We start from the raw sequence: 22,518 nt of genomic DNA, 5'->3' as shown, positions 1-22,518 counted from the left end.
TTCCTTGACAGGCATTAGCTATCCTTGAGTATAATGAGACATCATTTTGTGAGGTATGTATATAGTTGATCCCAGGTAAAAGGACAAAATGTGCCAGGAAAAGACATATCATAGAAGAGAAAAATCTAGACTTTTTCAAAATTTCATTCATCATTTCTAAGCTGAGAACGAAAAGAAAAAAATCACTTGAGACATTTCTCGTTTACCATAAATAAAACATCGATAACACTCTACACTAAATATTTATTAACATTGGACCTTATTTTAATTAATTACCATATAATGAATACAAGGCATTTATAATACCAATGTTTAATACTAATGTTATGCAATTACAGAGTAGTTTTTATTTTAATATATCACAGAGCTATTTAAAATGGCCTTATTATTTCACTTTGTGCTTCCCAGAGGGAAGCAGTAAATAGTCCCTCCGAAGGTGGGAACATCCACCGGCTGCATCCCAGGCTGAGGGAGAGCTGACTCCAGCCCCAGGCCTGCAGCATCTTCATTCATGTCCTCTCATATCACAAGCCTCAGTCTCCCATTCTGGAAAAGAATCTGTGGCTATTCAAGCTAAGCACTATACCAAATTTCTGCAGACTACATTGCTTCCTAATTACAGAAGTTAATCAAATGTCCATAGCAGTGCACATTTTAGCACCAGTATCTAAGGTAAAAAGCTGCAGACATTGACTGTAGCATCAAAATAAAAGTTGAAAAGCCTAAAATAGGTTTTTACACACGAAAGATACTAAAAAAATACAGAATCATCATATGTCATACTCATGCAAAAACAATTTAGGCGGCAAAATTTAGCTTCTCAATATCCCAGAACTCAAGAATATAGATGAGCTTGGTAGTGAAGGTGGTGGTGGAATAATAATAACAACACCACCACCACCATGCCTACTGAACTCTTCTCATGTGCCAGGCAGTATTCAACATGACTTATGTGAGGCTTCTGGACAAGATGGCAGAGTAGGCAAATACTGTGCTCGCCTCCTCCCACAACCACCTCAAAATGACAACCGAACTACAGAACAACCATTATTGAGAATCGCCTGAAGTCTATCTGAACAGAAGTCCTCTAAATAAGGACATACAGAAGAAGCCATGTCAAGACTGGTAGAAGCAGAGATGAGGAACAGGCTGGTCCCACACTGATGTGTGATCATTAAAAATCGGGAGGGATATCTTGGCTGTGGAGGTCCCCTCTGAACAGTGAGGAATCCCAACCTCACACCAGGCTCCCCCGCCCAGGGTTCCAGTACCAAGAAAAGAAGTCCCCACAAGTTCTGGCTGGGAAAACCCATGGAGACTGTGGCTGAGTGAGACAGAGGGCATCTGGAGTCCCAGGTGTTCCTGTTAAAGGGACCACACATGACTTACTCTCTGACAGACTCGCTCTGAGCACCAGTGCTGGAGTAGCAGCTTGAAAAGCGCCATAGACATATGGAGAGGCAGCCTGAGTATCCATCAATGGATGAATGGATAAAAAAGGAGTGCTACATACATGCAATGCAGTATTACTCAGCCATAAAACGAATACAATCTCGTCACCTGTAACAACATGGATGGACCTAGAGGGTCCAGAATATAATACAGAATGGAAAAAGAATATAATACAGAATGGGGTCCAGAATATAATACAGAATGGAAAAATACCCTAGAGGGTATTGTGCTGAGTGGAGTAAGTCAGACAGAGAAACACAAATTCCATATGATCTCACTTATATGTAGAATCTAGAAAACAGGATAAATGAACAAACAAAACAGAAACAAGCTCATAGATACAGAGAGCATTTTAATGGTTGCTGGATTGAGGATGGGGTTGGAAGAGATGGGTGAAGGGGTAGAGGGAATAAGAAGTACAAATTAGTAGTTACAATGTAGAGTATAGTACGGGGAATAGAGCCAGTAGTATTATAATAATTATGTATGGTGTCAGATGGGTACTAGATTTATCAGGGTGATCACCTAATCAGTTATATAAATGTCTAATCACTATATTGTACACCTGAAACTTATATAATATTGTATGTCAACTGTATTTTAAAAACAAAAAAGATTACTTTTTAAAAATAGGAGTGGATGGCATTCTTTATTTATTTTAATTTTTTATTATGTTTTTTAAGGAGGGCGCAGCTCACAGGGGCCCATTCAGGGATCAAACCGGCAGCCTTGGTGCTACTAGCACCACGCTCCAACCAACTGAGCTAACCGGTCACCCCAAAAAAGATTATTAAAAAAGTAGTTATCTACACTGAGGGCTTGTGGTGCCCAAGGAAAAGCTCTAGAACATCTGGGAAGTTAATTTAAAAATGGATTTTGGATTCAAGTCTTGATAAAGTCTCCCAAGAAGTTGAAAATGCATCTCACAACAGGGATTCATATAAATCCTCATGAATTTATATTAATAGTTGATTGATATTTCATCCTTGTCCAGGAGCAAGAAGGAAAATAACACCAACATAAGACCACTAAATACCAGTAAGATTGGTACTTGAATCCATGGGTTTGGACTGTCTGACAGGAGAACCAGCAAGGTGGGTCAGATAATAAGATGAGTTATCATGCCAAACTTCAGGTAAAGCAGGATCTTGGAGCTTCTGTTAGAAGGAGAAAATCTAACAAAATACCAAGCAGCTCAAGGAGATTTTGACCACAGTGTGGCTAGCTCATCAGCAAAGCCCCCAAATTCCGGTGCCCCGCCAAGAAAAAGACAGTACATCAAAAACGAACACACTCTGCTGGAAAACGATTTGCTTGATAACTACTATCAAGGTCTGAAATACATTTTGCTTATCCTCATATTTCTACAGAATATTTAAACTTTCTCTAAGGCTAAAATAAATATATAAAAAAACAACCCCATTACACAGTACTTCTACAAACAAATTGTGGTTTCAGGCAATGTTAATCAACAAAAAGAATTAAACAAGAAGGCTTTAAAATTAGCCATGACCTTATTTATAGCTTCATTACTTTCAAGATTTCATTTGTTGGTTTGTTTATGTCACCTCAGCCTTTAATTTAATTGCTGCATCTCTAACTATATTAGAATAGCTTAATGGATGGTGATTGCTTGTTTTCACTCACCAAAATTTAACATTTGCAGAACATATAACACCCAAGAGCCACTTAATTCACGCATGTATTAGATGAAGTTGGATTTATACTTTAAGACTTCTCCTCTGTTAGGACGGTATGATGTGAACCAGTATGACACACAGTCTCTTATAATTAGGGATGAGGCTGAAAAGGGAGGTCTTAGAGGCCCATAGATAACCGTGCTGAGGGCTTAGACTGTGCTATGGAGACGATAAGCCTCCACAGAATAATTTTAAACAAGTGAATGAGTTATCATTTTTATCTTAGATAAGAAATTTCAGCTACTGGGTAAAGAAGGGATTTGAGGAGAACAAGGCTGGAAGCAGAGCGGAGAGTTAGGAGACTACTGCCAGTATCCATGTGCAGTGGTACAGAAGGAGAGAAAAGATTTGGAGTGATTTAGAATGTAAAATTGGTAGGATTGTACTTGACTGGTGTGGGGGAGGGAGGCTGGATGCAAAAGAAAGGCTTATGGCTTCAGCAGATGTGTGGGTGGTGACAGCATTCTCCGAGATTAGGCCCATGAAACTCGAGGAGGTTTGGAATGAAAAGTGATGAATTTGGTTTGGGAAAGTTTGGGTTTGGGTGCCTGAGAGACACAGGAAGCATGCATTCCCAGCTGGCACTGAGGTCCAAGAATCTGGGGCTTCAAGGAGAGGGCTGGGCTAGTGCATCACCCAGTGCCGCATGGCAGTGAGAACTTTACCCAAAAATAACCCCCAGGGAATCAGTGGTACATAGCTATTTTCCCAGGGAATCCAAAATTCAAGGGCAAGTGGAAGAGAATGTTTAAAGAGACTGTTAAGAAATAATCAGTAAGGAAGGAGGAAGCAAGAGATAGTACGAAGAAGAGCACGGTTTTAGAAATGCCCCAGAATGATCCAAAATGGAAAGAACGGAAGTGCTTATTGAATCAGGAATCTAGGAGTGCATTAGGGAACTAACACAAATGGCTGCTGTCACCGATTCCCACAAACTTACTGCCTTAAGATAACACAACTTTATTTTAGCTCTGGGGGTCAAAAGTCTAAAATGGCTTTCACTGGGCCAAAATCAGTTGACAGTTCCTTCTGGAAGCGCTAGAAGAGAATCTGCTTCCTTGCCTTTTCTGGCTTCTAGATTCGACTTGCATTCCTAGTAGCCTAGAATCTTCACATCTCTCTCTGACTTTGAGTCTCCTTCCCTCTCCTTCACTTACAAAGACTACACTAGGCTTATCTGTCTTTCCCAGGAAAATTTCCCTATTTTAAGATCCTTAACTTCATCAGATGTACAATGTCCTTTTGCTGTATGACGTCACATATCTTTGGGGAACTATTATTCTGCCTACCACATTTAGTGAACAAGATATGAGAAAGAAGATACAGCAGTCTATAAGAAATCTAGATTAATCTTTCAAGAAGTTTGGATTATACGTGAAGAGGAAAAAATGGGCAGAAAATGGTTAGAGGCTAAAACAGTTTTTTGTTGTTTTTTTTAAAACAGATGATAAAGACATCAGCATGTTTACCAGCTATGTGGAAGTGCCAGCAGAGGCACAGGCTGAAGAAGGGACTAAGAGAAGGCTGATAGAGCAGGCTCCTTGCAGGGGTTGGATGGGAATGGGCAGAGTATTCACAGAGCTGGTCTGGAACAAGGAAAGCTGATCTTTAGCAAGTAGGGAGATGTAGGTGGGTGGGAGGTGTGGAGATGAGAGGCATGTGGAAGGGAACAACAAAGTCTGGAACATTTGCTGAAGTGCACAGAGCTGGCCATGGTGAGAAATGAATAGCTAAAGACACTGAGATGAGGTAGAGCACATTCATTAGCAATGGCACCAACTTGTAAAACTCTTATGACAACGAGATTCATTACATTTGAGAATTACTTTCTCACATTCCAAGAAAAGCAGAGATAAATAATACCAAGTAAATAAACTAAACAACGTGGTATTTGACTTTTTGAATAGCAAATACAACTTAGTTATATGGCCCAACATTTTTAAAAGAGCACATGTTTAATAACTGCCTGTATCTAAGAAAATTAGTTTTGTACTGTGTTTGCCAGACTTCCTTTTGACACAGCTGGATTCCAGTTTTAATGGGGGAAAAACAAGTTCACAAAGGTCTTTTCTTTTAAAATCGACATTTTCTCTTTAGTGGTAAAATGCATGCAAAAAGCATATGATTATGGCATTTATTTTTCCATTAAGGTGTCCTCAGCAAGCTGGGGGAGTCTAGCCTACTATTTTCCTGCTATTTAGATTTATAGCAGCACAGTACCTATTTTACTTCAATTATATTTGAGTACAATGCACTCTTGGTGGCAAATGATTGCATAGTGACAGTCAGCAAATGTCTATTAGAGCTGTCTCTCTGTGGAGTTTTAACTACAGATTCGAGAATCTGGATATAAAAATATGAATTACATGGTGTCCTCAAGTTAAAAAAAATATTGACCAGCATTTCATTATTTCTTAGAATTCAGAGCATACTATACTTTCAAATTCAAATTGTATACCTTACATGAAAAGAAATATTTCGGTTGTCAAAAAACACTGAATAAAGTTTAGAAATACCACAACTGTAGGTTGACCTTTTAAATAAAATAATTATTCAAGTAGGTGAACAATGGGAATTTATGAATGTCAAGATAAAACTGTGTCTAGTATGGAAATTATAAATTATTTCACAGCTTCACTGTTAAGAGACCTTAATAAAGTAACTTATACTGGAGTTCCAATTTGTTTTTTCATTAGCCCGAGAATAGTGCTTTTCAAAGGGTGTATGAACTGGTTGCACTAGTCAACTGAGGTACTTGTTGAAAATGTGGGTTCTCAGTCCCACACCAGTTCTACTGAGTCAGAATACTTATGAGGGGAGGTCAACAAAACTACATTTGTGAGAAGGACTCCAGGTCCTTTGTACACGTGCTAAAATGTTTAAAAATCACTGTTCTAAAAAACTGTCTGTGAGAGTTCTTAAGATCATGATTCCTGCCAATACCATACTGTTTTGATTATTGTAACTTTGTAATATAGGTTGAAGTCGGGAAGTGTGGTACCTCCAGTTTTGTTCTTTTTTGTCAGGATTGCTTTGGCTACTCAGAGTCTTTTGTGATTCCATTCAAATCTGAGGATTTTTTTTTCTTTTCTATTTCTGTGAAAAGTGCCATTGGCATTTTGATGGGGATTTCATAAAATCTTTACATTGCTTTAGGTAATATGGCCATTTAATTTAACTATGTTGATTCCTCTAATCCATGAATATGAAATATCTTTCCATTTCTTTGTGTCTTCTTCAATTTCTTTCACTACAGAGTCTTGTAGTGAAAAGTATATCAATGTTTCACTTCATTTGTTAAGTTTTTTCTTAGCTATTTTATCCTTTTTTGTTGCAATTGTAAATGGGATTGTTTTCTTTTTCTATTTTATTGTTGGTATATAGGATACAACGGATTTTTGTACATTGATTTTGTATCCTGCAACTTTACTGTATTTGTTTATTGTTTCTAATAGTCTTTTGGTGGAGTCTTCAGGGATTTCAATATATAGAATTGTGTCATTTGTAAATAGTGACCGTTTTACTTCTTCATTCCCAATTTGGATACATTTTATTTCTTTTTCTTAATGGATTACTTTGGCTAGGACGTCCACTATTAGGTTGAATAATACTGGCAAGAGTGGGCATCCTGTTTTGTTCCTGATTTTAGAGGAAAAACTTTCAGTTTTTCATAATTAAGTACGATATTAGCTGAGGATTTCTCGTATATGGCCTTTATTATGTTAAGGTACTTTCCTTCTAAACACATTTTATTGAGTGTTTTAATCATAAATGGATTGTTGTATCTTGTCACATGCTTTTTCTTCAACTATTAATATGATCATATGATTTTTATCTTTTATGTGGTGTATCACATTGATTAATTTAGATATGTTGAACTACCCTTGCATCCTTGGAATGAACCCCACTTGATTGTGATGAATTAATCTTTTAATGTATTGTTGTACTGAATTTCTAATATTTCATTTAGGACTTTTGATCTATGTTTATGATATTGGCCTGTAATTTTCTTTTTGGTGTGTTGTCTTTGCCAGGTTTTGGTATCAGGGTAATGTTAGCCTCGTAAAATGAGTTGGGAAGTGTTCCCTCTTCTTCAGTTTTTTGGAAGAGTTTGAGAAGGATAGGTATTAAATCTTTTGGTAGAATTCACCAGGGAACAGAATTAAGAGCCCAGAAATAAACCTACACATATGTGGGCAACTAATTTTGACAAAGCAGCCAAAATATACAATGGAGAAAGGAAAGCCTCCTCAATAAATGGTGTTGGGAAAGAAAACTGGAAAGCCACATGCAACAGAAACTAGATTGCTACCTAACACCATTCACAGAAATTAGCTAAAAATTGATTAAAAACTTGAATATAAGAACTGAAACAATAAAATAAATAGAAGAAAACACAGGCACTAAACTGATGGACCTTGTTTTCAGAGGAAGTTTGTGAACTTTACTCCAAAAGCAAGGGAATTAAAAGCAGAAATAAACAAATTGACTGCATCAAACTAAAAAGCTGCACAGCAAAAGAAACTATCAACAAAACAAAAAGCCAACCAACTGAATGGAGAAGATACTTACAATTGATACCTCCAGTAAGGGACTAATATCCAAAATATATAAAGAACTTATACAACTCAATGATAAATAAAACAAACAAGCCAATTTTAAAAATGGGCAGAAGATCTGAATAGACACTTTTCCAAGGAAGACATACAGATGGCCAGCAGGTATACAAAAAAATGCTCAACATCACTAGTTTTACGGGAAATGCAAATCAAAGCTTAATGAGATACCACCTCACACCTGTTAGAATGGCTATTATCAATAAGACAAGAAATAACAACTGTTGGAGAGGATTTGGAAAAAAGGGAACCCTCAAATACTGCTAGTGGAAATGTAAATTGATGCAGCCACTATGGAAAACAGTATGCAGCGTCCTCAAAATATTAGGAATAGAGACACCATATGACCCAGCAATGTCTCTTTTCGGTATCTACCTGAAAATTTTGAAAACACTATTGCAAAAATATATGTACTCCTATGTTCATTGCAGCATTATTCACAATAGAAAGACATGGAAACAACCTAAGTGTCCTTCAACCAGTAATTAGATAAAGAAGATAATATACATATATATATATATATATATATATATATATATATATATATATATATATATATATATGAGAGAGAGAGAAATGAATACTACTCAGCCAGAACAAAGATGAAATATTGCCATTTGCAAAAATATGAATGGATCTTAAGATTATCATGCTAAATGAAATAAGACAGATGGAAAAGGACAAGAACCATATAATTTCACTCATATGTGGGATAAAAACAAAAGCAATGACTGAACAAACACACTCACAGATACAGACAACAGAATGGTGGTTACCAGATGGGAAGGGGGTGGGGGAGGATGAAGAGGATAAAGGGAGTCAAATACATGGCGATGGGAGGAGACTCTTCTTCAGGTGGTGAGCCCCCAATGGAGTATACAGATGCTGTATTATAAAGGTGTACACATGAAATTTATACGTTACTAACCAATGCTACCCCAATAAATTTAATTTTAATTTTTTTTTAACTCACGATTCCTGCCTGCCTGCCTGGAGACAGTGATATAAATAGAAATGTCAAAATTTTAGACAAGGTTCGAGAAGTTCAAGTTTCCATTATCTCCATGAAGCATCACAAGCTTGGAATCAACAAGAATTTCATGAAAGTAGAACATGAAGAGCTTCAAAGACTTTCATAAAAGTACAAAATGGAGACTTTCAAATTGTCAAAGGACAGACTGAAATCAATTGAGAGATCACGTTTTTACACCACTACCCTCTACTCACTCTCAAGTAAGCCATTTTATAGTAGTCGGCACTTTCGTTTATTCCAAGTATTGATACTGTAGAAACAATCTGGAGTGTCTCATACTGAACTCAGTAAGTCCTAATTTAAAGAGAAACTGTTCATGATACGACGTGATTTATGGCAAATACTTAGAGACCAAGCTACTTAATGACTGAAGAGGTATCAGCACAATTGCTTCCCCACACTCTTTATATGCATGCTAAATATAAGGAATAAAACCTAACTGTATTCATTTCACTTTTGTTCCTTGTTCGTTTGTGCATCCAGGTGGGGATGCTGTGCTCTCCTGAGCGTAAACATTCATTTTCTAACTAACAATAACAACATCAAAGACTTAAATAGTGCTTACGGTGGACCAGGCACAGTGCTAAGTGCTTTATATGTGCTAACAGACTTAGTCCTCCCAAAGGCTAATGAGGTAACTACCACTGTTATTCCCATTTTGCAGATGAGGAAAATGAAGCATAGAATTTACACAGCTGATGGTGAAGAGCCCAGAATCAAACTCAGGCCATGTGCCTCCATAGCTGATGCTCTTGTACATTATATTCAACTTCCTCCCACTTTACAGCAGAATTGTTGCTAGTGGTAGGAGTTGCCTGCAGACAGCAGTGTATCAGAGTTAAGGATCTATGCCAGCAAACATTTGATGGATAGCATTTCTTTAAGTGGAGGCTAAATAAAATGAAAGGTGGAAGAGCTAACTGAGCAACAATGGAGACTTTCATACATTGCTTAATTTTACAAAATACTGTGGAAATGATTTGACCAGGGGATACTTCTCCACCTATGTTCTGAAAAGAAGGATTCCCTTTGGGCTCCCTACCCTCAGAACGGTATTGGCTCCATGGAACGGAAGCCTGATGGAAGCCGACTTAAACAAGCAAGGGGCTCAGTTCCACAGACAACAAGGAACAGAGGGGAGTCAGGCCAGGATTGTAACAGCTGCTCAAGGGACCAGGCTGTTTCCCTCTTCCTCCATGCGGCCTTCATCCGCAGGGTGGCTAGATGCACCCCACTTTGGAGCACCCATCCAGGAAGATTCCAGGAAGGGAGAAGGGAAATGCCAAAAGGAATAAACTGATTCAGATCCATAGGAAAAAACTAGTTTTGTAGGAAGCCCCATCCTACATCCGCTTCTAACTCATTAGTCAGAACAACGTTACATGGTCACCGCTTACTGTAAGGGAGCCTGGGATTCTGAAATTTTTAGCTGGGCACATTAGCAGCCAGAACAAAATTAGGATTCTATTAAGTAAGGAAGAAAAGAGAATAGACTATCTTCAGACTGTCACCTGACTGCCTGGACTCCCATGAAATCCAAAAATTTGAATAGTAAAAGCTCTTCACGCACCTATTGCAGATTTTGGTGAAATTTACTTAGTTGATGGAAGTTTCTTTATTGGGTATATTCTTCATATTCTTCAAGTTTTATGTTCCCAAATGAATGGCTCTTTTTAAAGAGTTAATAGAAGCATATTATAGGCCATCTTATAAATGTGGTATTTCACAGTCTGAATTTAAGTTTATAGATATGGAGGCACCAAGAAATGCTACTTTCACTGTCTATTCACTTCCATTTCTATCAAAAATAATAGAAGCAAGGTGGACTTCCTGCATAAATGATGTATCGATGTAGCATACAGGCCAAAGACCACTGGATACAGACAAGCAAGAAACTGCAGAAATTTGAGAATAGTGAAGGGTGAACTGAGTCAGCCCGTGGCTTGTGTGGGAAGGCCAACAAACTCAAATGAACCTGCCATGGAGCAGCCACCACCATATTCATGATTTGTGCAAGAGTTTAGATTTTAAAAAAATTATCAGCCACATTAAATTAATGTTACTCATTTGAATATAATGCTTTTGCTGTTTTGTTTGTATTTAATTTGTAAAGACGTTTGGTTTTATATTTGTATAACAGCTGTAAACAGAAGGAGTTTAGTCTTATTTTATTTTTATACATATTTAAATAACACTATGATCAAAACAATTTAATTCTATACTGCAGTATCAAGAGATTGTCTTTCCTTTAAAAAGTGTCTCTACACTACTCAAGTCTGAGAAACACTTCTCTATAGCTTTCTTTCTGGGAAAAAAAAAACAAGACAACAGAGGTGATGCCATTATTTCTAAGTCAAATTCATATTCAGTTCCTGGTTGGTGAGGTACTTCACAGTTGCAACAAGTCCTAACTTTTGGGGTTGGTAATATCATTGTTTAATGGGCATCTTACACTCTGCACAAAAAAATTACAAAAAACTAAACTTGGGTTTCTGTGATCCTTTTTCAAAAAAGCTAAATGATCTCTCTCATGTGTTGGAAGTGTCTTAGAAATGCTCTAGTCCAATCATCCTGTGGGGGCACAAGTGCACAGAACTGTACAATCCCTGACAGACGCTGTCTAGGCTGTGCCTGCGTGAGGCTAAGGGGGGCTTCTGAATACAGTGATGTCTGTGATGTGATTTTAAGCTGTTCATTGCTTGCTGTGATTCATTTCCATGACTTAAGTCTTATCTGGAGTGTTCTGCTGAGTGTTTTCCCCCCCCCCCCAATGTTCCAATGCTGAGTGAGTTTTTGATGGAAATTAGTGAGGGAGCTGAAGTCAGGGTGAGTTCATCATGGCGCACAGTCGAGATGCAGCCAGGGTGCTGGAGCCCAGTAACAGACGGGGCTTGGAGCAGGTAAGCCGTTTTGGAAATTGGCACAAATCTTCAGGAGAAATTTAGACTTTTGGGGGCCCTGCGGTTTAAATAACCATTTCTGGACCTCGAGCTAGAAAGATCCCTTCTTACTACCATCTCTCAAGTCAGGAGGCACTTCTGAGCCATCCGAACAACTTCGACAAGCACATCCACTGTTTTTTTAGATTTTCAAAAGAGATATAAAAGGTGCTGAAAATGATTAATGCTTTTATCAATGATCAATAACACATTAACTAATTTTCTTTTAGTTTTTCTAAGTTACGAACTGGCAACACCAGTGTTTCTACTGTCCTTTCTCCCAAGAAAACACTTCCAGTGGGATAGTCATGGCCTTCAAATGCTATTTGACCTTCAACAAGCGACAAAAACCCAGTAAGAAATGTTTTAAGAAAATGTCACCATCACTGATAATAATCCTAGTCCTTGAATCCCAATGTATCTTTGTTAGTCTAAGTACTGCGAACTTTCTAGGTGATCACACCAAAGGAGTTTTAAATCAACCATAAGCCTCCTATGTTAATTTATTCGCTCATTACACTCAACATCAAATCGATTTTCACAAAACAATAAACAAAACCCAACAAAAAGCAAAAAAAGGAAACAACAGAACAAATATCTGACTATAATGTTTTACCTTACGATCTGCTTCTCCTTTTGCTGTTCTTTAAAATGCCCCCTTATGGGTTTGCCTAGGGTTAACTGTTCATTTGCAAATCTTTACTAAAAATAGTTGGATAGCGGGCAGTAAATAACTAAAACATAGACTAGCAAAACGTAGCAGCCAATAACACGTGGGTGCTATAGATGAAATAATTTCAGTACATCTCTGGTCTTGCAGGGATAGTCTTGCAGGGATAGACCAGTCATACTAGCATCAGACATGGGGAATTGTTAGAAATGCAAATTCTCAGGCTCCACTCCAGACTGACTGAATCAAAATCTAGGTTAATTGACCTGTGTTTATAGAAGTTCTCCAGGTGACGCTGTTGCATGCTAAAGTTTGAGAACCACTAGTTTTAAGTGAAATTTGATATTTTTAATGTTGAAAGCCCAGCTCCCTTACAGAGCAACAATGATAAGAAATCATTATAAGAAGTGATGGGATTAGCGTATTTTTTATGACAATAACATGCATATGTTCCAAATAAAAAGAAATGAGTATTATTTTCCTTGTGAACAAAATTTTTATAGTGTTTGAATATATGGAGGAAGGGGTGGGAAAACATCTATTTTTAAATTGTTTCAGCTAAAATTTGAAAGAAATATGTAGCCATCAACATACAGTCAACACTGCACTATTTAGTGCTACGCTGATCTACAATCCGATCTGTGGTCTGTGGCTATTAACAACCAAGTTGAAGATTGGCTATACTGTACATCTCATTCACTAATTCTTTCATAATATTAAATCATGTCATCAAAAAAAGTGGTCCTTCTAAATAAATCACAATTAGAACAAATCATGTCATTACCCATTTATTTAATTACCACAACTAGAGGATTTCCTAGTAATAAAAGGAAATATGACTTAAGCAGAAGAGCCATAATTTCAAGTTCACTTCTTATTTGAGTCATAAACTAAAGATTAGTTCTCCAGTTTAAGAACATTCCTGAGAAAAAGATGAAATATGTTGGAATCATTAGAAAAACTATCAAAACCTGTGTTGCTCCCTCCTTCCCTTAGGCTTCAATTTGTGTAAACTCAATACTTTTAGACACAATGACTTTTTAAAAGGCTGTTAATAAAAGGCAGTTCTGGTGTGAGGACTGATGAACAATCTACTCCCTTGTCAAACACTATATAAAAGTTGATTTGGAAGCAATACTCTGATTCCTCCTGGAGCCTACCTGTCTACAGGTGAAGATTTGGAATTCCGTGGCTTCTTTACTTGGGCATACAAAGCATCCATCATATGTCCTTCTCTTGGGCTCTGAGGTCTGGCGTTGAGAGTCATGGAACCCTCATAAGACGAAATTGCTCCATACATCAACTCATCATCACAGCCAAGTGTCCGATGAAAGTCTTGGATTTCAGCATAGTCACGTTCTCGAGCTTGTCGCTCTCTAAATTCTCGAGTTTTGGCTTGAATCCTGTAAAATTATTACAAAATTGGAATAAGAGAAGCCTGCTTTAAGAACTGCGTATAGAAACATTCATCAAAATATGTTGTAAAACACATTTCATTTTATACAACTATAATAAAATTGATAGTATAAATGTTATACTCATTTTAGATTGTCAAGGTAATGCCATGGATGCTCAAAAATAATCATTTCAGGGGCTGGTCTGGTGGCTCAGGCGATTAGAGCTCCATGCTCCTAACTCCAAAGGCTGCTGGTCTGATTCCCACATGGGCCAGTGGGCTCTCAACCACAAGGTTGCCGGTTCAACTCCTCGAGTCCCACAAGGGATGGTGGGCAGCGCCCCCTGCAACTAAGATTGAACACGGCACCTTGAGCTGAGCTGCCGCTGAGCTCCCGGATGGCTCAGTTGGTTGGAGCACGTTCTCTTAACCACAAGGTTGCCGGTTCGACTCCCGCAAGGGATGGTGGGCTGCGCCCCCTGCAACTAGCAATGGGCAATTGGACCTGGAGCTGAGCTGCGCCCTCCACAACTAAGACTGAAAGGACAACAACTTGAAGCTGAATGGCACCCTCCACAACTAAGATTGAAAGGACAACAACTGAACTTGGAAAAAAGGCCTGAAAGTACACACTGTTCCCCAATAAAGTCCTGTTCCCCTTCCCCAATAAAAAAAAATAAAAAAAATATTTAAAAAAATAATTTCAGATAGCTTATGTTCATGTCAATAACATATAGTCATGATTTACATCTTAATTTAAATTTTCATTTATTAACTAGGTTTAATAATTTACCAGGAAAAGATAGTTTTAGGCATTCACTTGGGTTTTAGTCATGAACTCTTTTAAGGCAAGAAGTGATTTTTTTAAAGTTACACACACACATACTATATATGTACACTTTCATGAGTGGGTGCATAATTTATAAATATTATTAATTATAAATATAACATACACATTCAACATACTATGAAGCTTAAATATGAATCCACACTATAATGCTTTACTAATGGCAAAAAAGATCTCGTTTAATGACACCAATTTCAATTTTATGTGATGTATACAGAACTGGCAAATCCTGAGATAAACGACAAGAAGGCATGTATCCAATCAAATTCTGAAGTAAAAGTTGCCTGTGCTATAACTAAGGAACTGACCTTAAATAACTACTTTTGCTTAAGATGTATTTAAATATTTCCTAAGATTTTATTAAGCTAGTTAGTACAAAATCCTCTTCAATCAATAATATATTGATATAATTTATGTTCTAAGTCAATCTTATTTATCTAAAAATAGAATTTTGATGATTTTTGATGGTGTTTGATAAGGAAAATGTTTTTGATCATGTGTAAGGAAAACATAATTACAAATACAAATGTTTACTTAAAAATGAAGTCTTGTTTATATTAAACAATGTTTTAGACTGAGTTTAATATTTTACTGCAAAATTATTTGCTTTTTCCATATTTGAAATAGACCACTGCTTGCATAAATAACATATAAATATATACTCAAAAGAATACAGAAAAGATACAAAAATGAGATGAACAGAACAAAAAAAAAGAAAAAGAAAACTATAAACTGAAATCCCTCATGAATATAGGAATAAAAATCCTTAACAAAATATTAGCAAATAGAATTTAGCAATATATAAAACAAACTATGACCAAGTGATGTTTTATATGGGAATGTAAGCCTGGTTCAACATTCAAAAATCAATTAATGTGGGTGGCCGGATGGCTCAGTTGGTTAGAGCGCGAGCTCTGAGCAACAGAATTGCCGGTTAGCTTCCTACATGGGCTTGTGAGCTGTGCCCTCTGCAACTAGATTGAAACAACTTGAGCTGAGCTGCCACTGAGCTCCTGGTGGGAGGCCGGATGGCTCAGTTGGTTAAAGCGCCTGCTCTTAACCATAAGGTTGCCGGTTTGACTCCCACATGGGATGGTGGGTGTGCCCCTTGCAACTAAGATGGAAAACGGTGACTGGTCTTGAACCTGAGCTGTGCCCTCCACAACTAAGATTGAAGGACAACAACTTGACTTAGAGCTGATGGGTCCTGGGAAAAAAACGCACTGTTCTCCAATAAAATCCTGGAAATACACACTGTTCCCCTTCCCCAATAAAAAAATATTTACAAAAAAATAAATCAATGTAATTTACTATATTAATAAGCTAAAGATTAAAATCACATGCTTATATCAATTGAGAAAGAAAAAGCCTCTGCTAAAATTACACACCCACCATGACAGAAACTCTAAAAAAACGAGTAATATAGAAGAACTAACTTCTTAAACTTGATAAAGAGCAGCTATAAAAAAGCCTATTGGTAACATCATACATAATGGAGAAAGACTGAATGCTTCCCTTAAGATTAGGAGAAAGGTAACGAGATCTGTTCCCATCACTGTAATTCAGTGTAGCACTGGAAATTCTAGACAATGCAATACGCTACAAAATGAAATAAATAGCATACAGATTAAAAAGGAAGAAATAAAACCATTCTTATTTGTAGATGACACCATGATCTATATAGAAAACCCCAAGGAAGCTACAAAAACTTCTAGAACTAAAAAGCAAGTTCAGCAAGGTAACAGGATACAACATTAACATACAAAAATCCACTGAATTTCTATATGCTGGCAATGAACATGGAAGTTGAAATGAAAATATACTGCCATTTATAATCACTAAAAATGAAATGTATAGATACATAAATATAAACAAACTAAAGGTTGGTTTATAGAAATGTATAAAAATATACAGATATAAATGTAACAAAACAAGTCCAGAGCTTATATGCTGGAAATCACACAATGCTGATGAAAGAAATCAAAGAAGATCTTAAAAAGACAGAGACATACTGTGATTATAGATGAAAGACTCAACATAGTAAAGAAGTCAATTTTCTGGAAATCCTAGCCACAGCAACCAGACAAGAAAAAGAAATAAAAAGCATGCAGATTGGAAAAGAAGAAGTAAAACTCATCATTTACAGATGACATGATACTATACAGAGTACCAAAAAATCCACCAAAAACTATTAGAACGAATATCTAATACATGAATTCAGTAATAGCAGGATACAAAATTAATATTCAGAAATCGTTTGCATTTTTATACATCAATAATGAACTATCAGAAAGAGAAATGAAGAAAACAATCTCATTTATAATTGCATCAAAAAATAAAATACGTAGGAATAAATTTAACCAAGGAGGTAAAATACCTGTACTCGAAAAATTATAAGACATTCAAGAAAGAAATTGAAGAAGACACAAATAAATGGAAGCATATACCCTGCTCATGGATAGGAAGACTAATATAGTTGCAATGTCCTTACTAACCAAAGCAACCTATAGATTCAATACAATCCCTATTAAAATACCAAGGCATTCTTCACAGAACTAGGACAAATAATCCAAAATTTATAGGAACCGTAAAAGACTCTGAATAGCCATGGCAATCTTGAGAAAGAAAAACAAAGTTGGAGGTATAATGCTAACTGATATCAAACTATAATACAAAGCCATAGTAATCAAAACAGAATGGTATTGGCATAAAAACAGACACATACATCACCAGAACAGAATGGAGAGCCCAGAAATAAACTCACATCTATACGGTCATTTACTCTATGACAAAGGAGACAAGAGTATACAATGGAGTATAGACAGTCTGTTCATTAAATGGTGCTGGGAAAACTAGACAGATATATGCAAAAAAAAACAAAACAAAAAAAAGAAGAAGAAAAGAAAAGAAACTGGACCACCTACTTACTCTATATACAAGAATAAACTCAAAATGGATTAAAGACTTAAATGTAAGATCCAAACCATACAGATCTGGAAGAAAACATAGGCAGTAAACTGTCCGACATTGCCCTTAGTAATATTTTTTTTTTTTTTTTTCTGATTTATCTCCTCAGGCAAAGACAACAAAATAAAAAAATAAATAAATGGGACAACATCAACATAAAAAGTTTTTTTTCACAGCAAAGGAAACCGTCAACAAAATGAAAACACATCTTACTGAATGGGAACAGATTATTTGTCAATGATACATCTGATAAGGGGTTAATATCCAAAATTTATAAAGAACTCATACAACTCAACATGAAAAAAACCAAACAGTCCAATTAAAAAATGGGCAGAGGCCCTAAATAGACATTTCTCCAAAAAAAGACATATACATTGCCAATAGACACATGAAAAGATGCTCAACATCTCTAATCATCAGAGAAACGCAAATTAAAACCACAATGAGCTATCACCTCACAACTGTCAGAATGGCTATCATCAATAAATAAAAATACAAGTATAGATGAGGATGTGGATGGAGAAAAGAGAAACCTCATGCACTGTTGGTGGGACTGCAAACGGTTTGGTGGGTCCTCAAAAAATTAAAAATAGAATTACCTTATGACCTAGAAATTTCACTCCTGGCCATTTATCGGAAAAAATCCAAAACACTACTTTGAAAAGATATACGCACCCCTATGTTCACTGCAGTGTTACTTACAATAGCCAAGATATGGAAGCAACTGAAATGTCCATCAATAGGCTGGGTAAAGAAGATGTAATACATATATACAATGGCGTATTACTCTACCATAAGAAAGAATGAAATCTTACCATTTGCAACAACATGGATGGACCTAGAGAATATCATGCTAAGTGAAATAAGTCACACAGAAAGACAAAAACATATGATCTCACTTATATGTGGAATCTAAAAAATAAAATAAATGAACAAACAAAACAGAAACAGACTTATAGATAAAGGGAACAAACTGATGGTTACCAGATGGAATGGGGGTTCGGGACTGAGTGAAAAAGGTGAAGGGATTAAGAAGTACAAATTGGTAGTTACAAAATAGTCATGGGGATGTAAAGTACAGTATAGGTAATACAGTCAGTAATATTGTAATAACTATGTATTGTGCCAGGTGGGTGCTAGATTTACTGAGGAATCACTTCATAAATTATATAAATGTCTACCACTATACTGTACACCTGAAACTAATATAAATAATACTGAATGTCAACTATAACTGAAAAACATTTTAAATTTAAAAAAATCTTAAAAAAATAAATTCTAATATGCTTTATAAAAATAAAAGATTCACTCAAAAAGAAAAAAAGAAGTCAATTCTTTCCAGGGTTATATATAGGTTTAATGTAACTCCTATAAAAATCTCAGCAAGATTCTTGTAGATATAGACAAGATTATTTGTAAATTTAAATGGAAAGGCAAAGGATAGATAGAATAGCTAAGCAATTATGGAAAAGAACAATGAGGTGGGAGCAGTCACACTCCCTGATTGCAAGACTTGTAATATCACTATAGTAATCAAGACTCTGTGGTTTCTGTGGAGGGACAGACACACAGATCAATGCAACAGAATTAAAAACCCAGAAATAGCCAATAAACATGACCAACTGATTATCACAATTGTGCAAACACAATGCAATGGAATAAAATAGCATTTTTTTTTTTTACAAATAGTGCTGGAACAATTAGATATCCACAGACAAAAACTAAAACAAAACAAAACAAACACACAAAAAACACCCTGAATTTAAACTTCACACCTTATACAAAAATTAGCTCAAAATGGATCACAGATTTAAATGTAAAACTATAAATCTTTGGAAGAAAACATAAAAGCTTTAGGACCTAGTGCTTGGTGAAGAATTCTTAGAAATGATATCAAAAGCATGACCCATAAAAGAAAAAAAAACCCCACATAAATTGAACATTATCAAAATTAAAAGCATTTTTGTGAAAAACTCTATTAAGAGAATGAAAAGACAGGACTTCAAGAAAATGTTTTCAGATCACATATTTGACAAAGGAGTCATGTCCAGAATATACAAAGAAAACTCAAAACTCAAAAGATGTGAAGCAATATTTCTCTGAAAAGAATACACAGATGACAAATAAAATCATGAAGAGATGTTCAACATCACCAGCCATTAGGGAAATGCAAATCTGAGACCACAATAAGCTATCACTACACACCTATTAGATCAGCTAAAATTAAAAAAAGAAAAGTGATAATATCAAATGCTGGCAAGGAATCAGGAAAACAGGATCTCTCACACATTGCTGTTGGAAATGTAAAATGGTACAGACACTCTGGAAAACAGTCTGACAGTTTCTTACAAAACTAGACATACACTTACTGTAACACTCAGCAATCGCACAGCTGGGCATTTATCCCAAATAAATGAAAATTTAAGTCCACACAAAATCCTGGACACAATTGTTCATAGATATTTCTAATATTTAACAACTGGAAATAGCCAAAATGTCCTACAAAAGGTAAATGATTAAGAAACTCAGGTACATACACATCACAGACTCCTACTCAGAAATACAAATGAACAGACTACTGATACACATGGCAACTTGAGTTGATCTCAAGGGCATTAAGCTATGTGGAAAAAAAAGTCAATCTGAAAGGTTGCATACTATAAGATTTTGTTTCTATAACATTCTCACAATGACAAACTTACAGACATGGTGAACGGGTTAGTGGTTGTTGGGGGTTAGCTGTGGTGGGAGCAGAGGGGTGGGTTTCACTATATATAGAAGCATGACGATCTTCGTGATGGAATAGTTCTGCCTCTTCATGGCAGTGGTGGTCACATGAATCTATGTGCTACAATGACACAGAACCATATACACACACGGTGCCAATGTCAACTTCCTGGTTTTGACATTGTATTGTAGTCATGTAAGTTGTAGCTGTTGAGGGAAACTGGATGAAGGGTACACAAGACCTCTCTGTACCATCTGTGCAACTTCCTAAAAATCTAAAGATATTTCAAAATAAAGTTTATTTGTTTGTTTTTCAAAAGCTGGAATATGGTCACATAGCATTGCAAGCAAAATTTTAATTTTTCTCTCTTGTTTTTCTCTTTTATCCCTATTATGTCAGTCTTGTTTTCCAAATTTTGGACCCACCAGGTCAAATTGCTCTAATTTCCCTTATTTCCCAGGTATAAAATGGAAGTACTTAAAATTCACTTTGCTCAGAGCTTCTCAAAAGGGGCCCAGTGACAATTGAGAAAGGACAATTTGTGGTTGTTCAGAACTTTCTTACACAACTGGTTCCAGTCACATATCACCAATCAGTGTCTCCCAGCCATCAGGGCAACAAAAATTGGTTCATCTATTCCCCAAACCTCTCTAGGATAAGATCTTATTTCCCGAGTTGAGAACCAATGCCTTTCTTACCTTAAAAGAGAATATTGGAAAATTAGAAATTTTTATCAGGAGAGGCCTAGAATCTAATATACCTAAGTCCCATATACAGTCTCTGTAACAAAAATAGCAACTCAAAATCTAATGTCAAATTTACCTAATTTATACTAGATTTTTTGTTATACTCAACTTCATTCATTTAGAACAATGACAGTGAAGGATGTTATAAAAGCTGATTACCACTAAATATTAAATACTCGTATCCATGATGAAAAGTTCAGGTAATTCAGAGATAATTTTATTCTTTGTACTATACTGTGTTTTTGACTCTATTCATACAAAGCAACTACAGAGTAAGGGAAATGACTTCTTTTCTTCCACTCAATGGGATATTAACTTGAAGCTCAATTATGATCACTTATCTGACAATCCACTTTACTACTATTTTTGGTTATATCGGACAATCACCTAATCTTATAGGTAATATCCAGGGTGACTGGGCATTCACGAAAGTCTTGAAGTTTGGGAACCTGAAGAAATTTGGAGGACTACAATAGAAATAAAGCCAGAAGTTCAGAATTTAGAGAACCTCCTGAAATCAAGGGAGCGACAGATTGGTTTATAAATGAGTGAACCCTATGGTGCTTGAACTTTAGTTCATTGAAAGTGAAGATAATCCAGCTTACTTAAGTTGGAAAGTGCAGCCCTGTTAAGAAAGGAGGCCATCACAAAAAGAAAATATGAACATTCTCATCTCCAGGGAAGCATGAACCTAGTCTCACCAAACTTCTTGCACATCAGTTTCATTATATTATTGATGGGATGGAGACTAGAATGTGCTTTTGTTTCAAATCAGAGAAAGAAATGGTCATTGGGGGTCAATTTCTACCAAGTCAATTGCTCAGGAGAAATGCTCAGCAGCATGAGGTACTATTCATAAAGCCCAGTTCTCAATTGCTTTCTTTTACCCAAATTTACACATTCTTACTAATTGCCTCTAAGCATTGAATCCAACACACATTACAGTCACATCAATGTTACCTTCTAGAAACATTTTTTCTAAACTCCAACAACAAAAGAAATGATATTTTTATTGTTTGTTTTGTCATCACCAATGAATTTATCTCCAAAGTTATAAAAGCTGTTTGCACCCCTCTTTTCCACCCAGGTGGCTCACACTTGTGATGAAAACATTAGAATAAAACTACAGCATACCTGTGGAGGACAAAGACGAGAGTAGTGCTGGCAAAGGCTAACAAATCTGATTACTAGCCTGAACTAATATGCATCTTAAAGTTCATTCTAGAACTTTAAGTTTCTTACAAAACTAGACATACACTTACTGTATGTCTAATGAAGCTTGCTGTGCAAATGACACAGAAAAGTAGATTTTTAAAACTAGGAACACATTGTGGGTTTTGTGAATTTTCGTGACAATTTGCAGTCAAATTATGAAAAGACACAAATTATTTTCTTTATTATGTACTTTTAGACTTGAATATCTT

The 22,518-nt window shown here is 36.1% G+C and overlaps 1 protein-coding gene across 16 annotated transcripts in view; it reads right to left on the bottom strand.

The window, feature by feature from the left end:
- PARD3 (par-3 family cell polarity regulator) overlaps positions 1-22,518 on the bottom strand; it is a 612,084-nt gene that overhangs the window by 125,395 nt on the left and 464,171 nt on the right. For all 16 annotated transcript variants that reach the window (XM_074324693.1, XM_074324692.1, XM_074324697.1 and 13 more), the window contains one exon: positions 13,571-13,813. In XM_074324693.1, the coding sequence (XP_074180794.1) occupies positions 13,571-13,813 (243 nt within the window). The remainder of the gene's footprint in view (positions 1-13,570; positions 13,814-22,518) is intronic.

The sequence above is a fragment of the Rhinolophus sinicus genome, linkage group LG02, assembly GCF_036562045.2.
Source record: "Rhinolophus sinicus isolate RSC01 linkage group LG02, ASM3656204v1, whole genome shotgun sequence".
Taxonomy (NCBI): Eukaryota; Metazoa; Chordata; class Mammalia; order Chiroptera; family Rhinolophidae; genus Rhinolophus; species Rhinolophus sinicus.
This window is presented reverse-complemented; position numbering and strand designations above follow the sequence as displayed.